Raw genomic sequence first — 7600 nt, forward strand, 5'->3', positions numbered from 1 at the left:
CTCAAAACTCACGTCTACATGTCACCACAGTAGGACAAACCGACAGACAAGTTTGTCCTGCTGTTGGAGACCTCTCGTATCCCCCCCACCTGGGTCAATGTGGCTGACTGTTCCTCTGTCTGGCTTCCTGTCTTTTAATCCTCTTCCTCCTGCTCTTCTGGCCTGACTTGAGCATATAAAAAGCAGGAAATAGTTAACTAAATAAATTTAAACATACTTTATCTCTCTTCTGCAATTGTTGATGTCTTTTCTTCCTGTGGAAGTAGTATTGCAATTAAAGTTAATTAGTAATGTAATTTGAAATAAAGGAGACTTAGACGCAGGAAGAAGAGGTGAGACTTCTTATTTCTGTAGGAGTTGCTTTCAAGGACTTTGCTATGGAGAAGTAACAATGTGAAATTACCTAACCTATTATTTTACTCTGCTTTTTATAATAGCAATTGGTAACTTTCATTTCGAAAAGTTGTATAAAATTCCTTAGACTACAGAAGAAAAAAGATATTTTCTCTATTAGCTTTGAATTATAGCATAAGAATTAGCTTAAAATAATAATGCTGTGTTCTGCTGTTGTCATTACGAGATGGCTTTTGAACATTTGTTTCAATTGATTCAACATTCAATACAAGATAAATCTTCTAATTATGTTCATATTAGAATAGACAAATATTTAAAATAGACCCTTCAAAAAGTCATATGACACTGCAAATATGACTTTGAAAGTTTCCAAAAAAACATGTAAAAAGAATAGAAAAATAATGAAACAGTCAGTCACTTTAAAATTGCTAAAAATTCTCTGTATTATATTTAGCCCATTAAAAAAAAATACCAAACTCACTGCCATTGAGTCGATTCAACTCATAGCAACCCCTACTTGGCTTTCCAAGGTGGTATCTCCATGGAATGGTAAAAGTTTATTGATAAAATCTATACACTTTCCAGAAATATTGATTTTATTGATTAATATTTAGAACAGTTCTAAGGTTAAGTCGAGGGAAAGACAATCTCAACTAAATATTTGGAGAGAATTCTAGAAAAACATACAAAGAAACTGCATTATTTTCTAGCAACAGACCTTGTGGGTTTATTGAGTTTTCTAGTTTTCTTTCCACTGCGATTATAAGTCTAAATTTTTTAAAGTTGATAGAATTATTAGTTCTCATCAAAGAAACTATATAATTTGCTGTTGTTGTTGTTGTTGTTGTTATGTGCTATTGAGTCAGCCCTGACTCACAGCGACCCCCTCCTTGGGTTTCCGAGGCAGTATCACTACAGAAGTAGGATTGCCCAACCTTCCTTCCGAGGAGTGGCTGGTGGGTTTGAACCGCCAGCCTTCTTGTTAGCAATCAAGTGCTTTAGCCACTATGCTACCAGAGCTTAGTGAACCAAAACTTGTTTCTCAAGTGGTCTAAAGCTTTTCAAATCAAAAATTATCTTAATGTGCATATTAATTATATTACCGGCAGCAGATGACACTCATCAATCTGTAAGTGTGATTGTAATATCTAGAGAGTTTTTTTGTGCTGGTTGTTTAACATAATCAAGAAAATTGTACTAAAAATAATTTTCAGTTATATGTCACAGATTTGCTTGCCTAAGTCTGCTAAAATGTTTGTACTTTGTAATGTATGTTAAAATGCCATAATTTTCTGGTTCTTAACCTTATTTGAAATCTTTACCAATTGCTTATTTCTTTTTTATGTGCCTAATTTCCCATGAATATTATCTCTTCTTTGAAATTAATATTTTCACAGGTTAATCTTTTAGCTTTTGGAGTTATCATATACAAGGTTTTTCGTCACACTGCAGGGTTGAAACCAGAAGTTAGCTGCTATGAGAACATAAGGTAAACTTTCTTTTTAAGGCCGCTTTCATTAGCAATTAAAAGCTTTAATAAAATTCTGCTTTTAAAGATTAAAAGAGAGAGATTTATTGAAGGCGGGACACAGTTTAAACTGGGGATATACAGAGTCCACTGTGTGAACTGTGCTCTCAAGGAGTTACAGGTATCTAGGCAATATTTATATTGTTAAACCAAGAATTAACAATATAATATTTTGATTAGTTTATTAATGTTTTGTAATTTTCAAAGGAGGGTCAACAAAAGTGAAGGCTTTACAGCAATTGCTTTAAAGAGTCTTGTTTAGTTACTGTTTTGCTGACATGGGTGCTTTGTTAATTAGTTACTACTTGATGATATGTGGCCTTTACCGAGTAGTTACCTCTTAGTAACCATAAAGGAGCTCTGGTATCTTAATGCCTAAGGCACCTGACTGGTGACCAGAAGACTGGCAGTTCAAACCCATCAGCCACTCCTCGGAAGGAAGGTTGGGCAATCTACTTCCATAGTTATACAGCCTCAGAAACCCAAGGATGGATCGCTGAGTTGGGCCCAACTCGATGCCAAGTACCAAGTAACCATAAGGGGTTTACAACTCAGTCACAACGTAATAATAGGACATCCTTTTCTGATAATATAACTTTCTTGTTCAGTGTGGTTTCTAGCAATGGCTTGCATAGCTTGATTAAAAAGAAAACATTTCTTTAGATACTAGATTAATTCTGTCTAAAGTTTAACTTCTTATAGTAGCACAGGCTTTTCAAAATGGAGTTTGAATATAGGCCTGGAGGCATCCATCCTGCGGTCATCTTAAGTGTCTCAGAGAGTTAATTTTAGAGTGCTCGTTCTCAAGCTTAAAGTATAAACATTTTTTGGAAGTACTGTTTTTTTATTCATCGTTTCACAATTTCTTCCACCATATTTTAAATATTTGAATAATAATAAATATTTGTTGTTGAATTCCCATTCATATATTTAATAAGACTATCACCAATGGTGATAAGATAAATAAAATATTCTTTGCAAATGAAATCTCTCTTGAAAGAGAAAAGACAATGACATTTTTTTTAAAGACAAAAGTAGGTCTTATTGATTTTCTTTTGCAAAAAGTTTCCCATAACTTAGCAACAGTGTTTCTTGCAATTCCTAATTTACATGCATCTATGATTTTTCCTCCAACTGCTTCTCTTTAAAACTGATTTATTGAGACCTTGAAAATGGTTTGTTCAGGAAAAGCTAAAGTGTACCATAGGGAATGTTGGAAACAACTGCCTGCTTGTGTTGCTTGGGAACACTCCTGTAGATTCAGTGCTTTCCACAAGATTTACAGTTAGGGTTTAGCAAACGTTTGATTGATCACTTTCTTTTACTCTTCACAATTCATAGGTTCATGTAGTATGCTGGTTTGAATAAAGTTGCAAATGACTCGCTTTCTGATGCACCCTCCTAAAACATCCCCTGCAATAAAGAATAAGTGGACTGAGAATGAGTGGGGAAATAATCATTAGTTTCTCCTTTTCAAGGCAATGTCCTCAGTGAGCAGGATTGAGTATGGTTTTGCTAAAAGTCACAATCAGTTGAAAATATGTAGGAGTTAGTTTGTGAGTGCATTTTATCTTAATTTTTAAGAAATCAGTGTTCTCACTTGAATTATTTTGAAAGAACTAAATTGAAAAAGATATATATGTGTGTGTGTGTGTGTGTGTGTGTATTCTGCACTTTCTTCAGTACTAAAAATAAAAGGAAAGCAGAAGCGTTCTTTGATGTCATGCACATGTGTTGATCCAAGTCTACATGGTATACTTTTTAAGGTTTCTTAGGGAAAATACTTCCTAACTGATATATGTTTTACCTTTGGGAACTACTGCAACATTAGATTTGAAATCAAAGCATACACACTGCAGTGTACCAGATAAAAATATTTCAAGATTAAGAAAGTTCCTTTAAAAATAACATTTTAATAAGGGTGCCTTGGTTGGGAAGCACACTCCTGCCATAATGCAGTAGTGTGCACTAAAGTCCGGCCTGTGTAATTGCAGCACAATTTGTTGTCATTTTCAAAATTGTTTGTGGTCTTTGTGAAAGATTTCTTGGTTGTACCAGAAACTCATTTCCCATGTAAGTTTAGAAATTAAGGGGGTGTGCTGAGCTTATGTGATTCTGTTGACTGAAACCTATCCAATATGTTGTAGGTCTTGTGCAAGAGGAGCCCTCGCTCTCCTCTTCCTTCTAGGCACCACCTGGATTTTTGGGGTTCTCCACGTTGTGCATGCATCAGTGGTGACAGCCTACCTCTTTACAGTGAGCAATGCCTTCCAAGGAATGTTCATTTTCTTATTCCTGTGTGTTCTATCAAGAAAGGTAAGCAATTTTTATTTTGGCCCACTTTATAGTACATTCAGGTAGCATCCATTACCAAAGTGATAGAAAATTTCCATTCTCATGGGTTTAAGACTTGTGTCTTTATTACCCAAATGTGTTACATTTTAATGTAAAAAAAAAAAAAAAAAACAGAACTCCTGGCTGTTAATAAAGAAATGTGCTTTCAAATTTTTCTATAATGTTAATACAATTTATATTCAATTTTGAGCATGTTCCGACAAGGCAATTACAATAGAAATAATACTTTAGAAGACTATATGTGACCATTCTACATACATAAAAGAATTCCGTGTAACTATTGTGATTATCTTTGATATATTTTTTTTTTTTTTCAGATCCAAGAAGAATACTATAGATTGTTCAAAAATGTCCCCTGTTGTTTTGGATGTTTAAGATAAGCACAGAGAACTATGCATAATGATAGTTACACAAAAAAGAAGACTCAAGCTGTTGATGATCACATTAATAATGACTTGACCAAATGTCAAATGATTAATTACTAAATAAAAAAATATTTTAAGCCACTTTTTCATTTACAGTGTAGGAACTTTGTAGATAAGAAGAGTTTAAATTATGTACCATGTAGCTCCACTATACTTTCCTTCATGGTATTGTTAGTTATGTCACAAATAGCATTGCAGATATTTGGGAAGTAATTGGTTTCTCAGGAGTGATATTATTGCGCCCAAAGAAAGATTTTATTTCTAACTCAAAAAATATATGAATGTCCTGAAGGAAACCACTGGCTTGATATTTTTGCGACTCATGTTGCCTTTGAAACTAGTCCCCTACCACCTTGGTAATGAGCTCTGTTACAGAAAGTGAAACACAGAGAATGAAGGCACAGAATATAAAACAGTGTAAAGGGAATGGCTGTTATAACAATGAAATGTATTTTGAGTAAACTAGTTTTTTTTGTTTTTTAAACTAGATGAAAAATTGTGGAGATAAAATAAAGAATTGAATAAGCACATCCTGCCATTTTGTGAGATAATAACTTAAATTTCTACTAAAGCAAAGCAACTTAAACCTCTATTTGCTGTAGCTATTTCTTTTTTAACATTCTAAAAGAAAGGAACATACACAAATGAAAAAAAAAATCTGACTTAAAGTTAACATAACAATGAAGTATATATTAGTTCTATATTTATTTTACAGAATGTGACTTCAAATGTTTAATCGGTGAAACAAAAATATGTCAAGATATAATATTATTCATGCTTCTAAATGTAAAAAATATTGTATATAGACTGAAACTGTCTATCCTACAAACTTTCAGTAAAGTGAAAATTATCTCATTAGACTATTATATTTGAATTCTTTATTTTTTAATTTGAGAAATATGGTAGTTTACATTACAATATTCCCTTTTAATGTACTTATTTTAAACAATCATTGTAAATATGAAAGTACTCATAAAGTAAATTGCTGGGTTTTTTTTTTTTCTTTTCAGAAAAGTACACTTTAGAAAACTATTATTTATAACAAAGAAATCACTGACAACTGTAGAATTTTTCCCAGTGGATCTCTTTTTCTGACAGTTTTCTACTATCTTTTAAAGAATATCTGCTGAAATGTACACTTTCCACCTATCCTAAAATCATCACATTAAAAAGTATCTAAGCAATAGTTTTATTTCAGAAATAGATAATTGTGCTACATCTACTTGTAAAAGTGTGCCAATACACTAACTGTTGTGATTTAAATTAATTTCTCCACCTGTTAAAATGAAGTTTATCAAGGCTTCCTCCAACAAATAAAATGTTATCTAAATGAAGCAATCCTGCATCTTCTTTGCTGAGCTGTTTTCTCAAGAAAGATGAGATACCCACCAATATGTTATACATATTTAGAGTATCAATAATAATATATTTTCATTATATCTCCTAATATTTTATATGGTAAACCTGTGATGTATAATAAAGGAGCTCTGGTTGCATAATGGGTATGACGTTTGGCTGTTAACCAGAAAGTCAGCAGTTCAAACCCGCCAGCTGCTCCATGGGAGGAAGATGAGGCAACCTACTTCTGTAAAGATTTATAGCTTTTAAAACCCAGTGAGGATCACTATGAGTCAGAATTAACGCAGTGGTCATGGGTTTGGTTTGGTTTGGTGACCCATTATAATGATGTCATCACAGCACAATGTTATAGGAGTGGGATACTGGAAACTTAATCTGTTCAATCAATGAATATGAAACCATGTAGTAAACAGAATAATAGCCCCTAAAATGCCTACTCCTTAATCTCCAGGACCTGTGAGTATGTTAGATTATATGGCAATGTTGTTGTTGTTATGTGCCGTGGAGTCGGCCCCGACTCATAGCGACCCCTCCTTGGGTTTCCGAGGCAGTATCACTGCGGAAGTAGGATTGCCCAACCTTCCTTCCAAGGAGTGGCTGGTGGGTTTGAACTGCCAGCCGTCTGGTTAGCAGGCAAGTGTCTTAGCCACTATGCAAAGAGAATGAAATTTTCAGAAGGAACTAAAGTTGACATGGGGAGATTATCCTGGATTGTCATGTGACTCCAGAGTAATCGTAAGGGCCCTTATAGATGTAAGAGGGAAGCAGTGAAGGGAGAGTATCTGAGTGATGCATTCAGAGTTGATCAGCCATTTCTGCCTTTGAAGAACGAAGAGGACCATGAGCAAAGGAATGTAGGTGGCCTCTGAAAGTTGAAAAAGGCAAGAAAACAGAATTTTCTCTGTAGCTTCCAGAAGAAATTCAGCATGGTCAATGTGGTAGTTAAGGCTGGGGGTCAACTTTGCCTGGCTGAGTGGCTGGGCAGCTACGGTAGTTATTCCCCATGATGAGACTAGCAATCAGCTCCATGGTGGGATCTGCCACAAGCAGCTGAGTAGCTGCTTCAGGGATGTGGTCTGCTTCCCTTATATACGAAACAACTTTGAGAATGGTCTCTAGTTTATGGCATGCTTGAACCCTGAATGTGATGGAGTTCAGCAGCCTGCCATGCTCTGCCAATCTTGGGACTTTCAATGGACTTGAATTAGTGACGTGCTGTGTTGTTTTGTAATATTGGGATTGTGCCTTTTTACCTGTCAACCTTGGGTTTGTCAGCCTTAGCAGCCAACAGCTGTCCGAATGAAGAAAAGCCTCCAGCTTCAGTGGGCCAAGAGCAGGAGGCAGAACTGAAGCCCCAGGTTTGAGGGGCTTTCACCCAGCCCCTAGAGCCCAAGACTTTGAACTCAGACTTAAAGCCTCCAAACTGTAAGAAAGTAAACTCCTGTTTGTTAAAGCCATCCAATTTACGGTATATTCTTGTCAGAGTGGCACTAGGTAACTAAAACAGTCAACATCTTTATTTAACCCTGTGAAAAACATTTTGGACTTCTGGTTCCAGAACTATAGAATAATAAATTTG

General features: G+C 35.0%; 1 protein-coding gene across 1 annotated transcript in view; it reads left to right on the forward strand.

Moving 5' to 3' along the window:
- ADGRL4 (adhesion G protein-coupled receptor L4) overlaps positions 1 to 4617 on the forward strand; it is a 225375-nt gene extending 220758 nt beyond the window's left edge. Inside the window, exons 13-15 of the mRNA XM_007946485.2 lie at positions 1752 to 1843; positions 4030 to 4198; positions 4555 to 4617. Of these exons, the coding sequence (XP_007944676.1) occupies positions 1752 to 1843; positions 4030 to 4198; positions 4555 to 4617 (324 nt within the window). The remainder of the gene's footprint in view (positions 1 to 1751; positions 1844 to 4029; positions 4199 to 4554) is intronic.
- The last annotated feature ends 2983 nt before the right edge of the window (positions 4618 to 7600 follow it).

Source organism: Orycteropus afer, unplaced genomic scaffold (assembly GCF_000298275.1).
Source record: "Orycteropus afer afer isolate SDZICR_OR568_19922 unplaced genomic scaffold, OryAfe1.0 scaffold00164, whole genome shotgun sequence".
NCBI classification, from domain to species: domain Eukaryota; kingdom Metazoa; phylum Chordata; class Mammalia; order Tubulidentata; family Orycteropodidae; genus Orycteropus; species Orycteropus afer.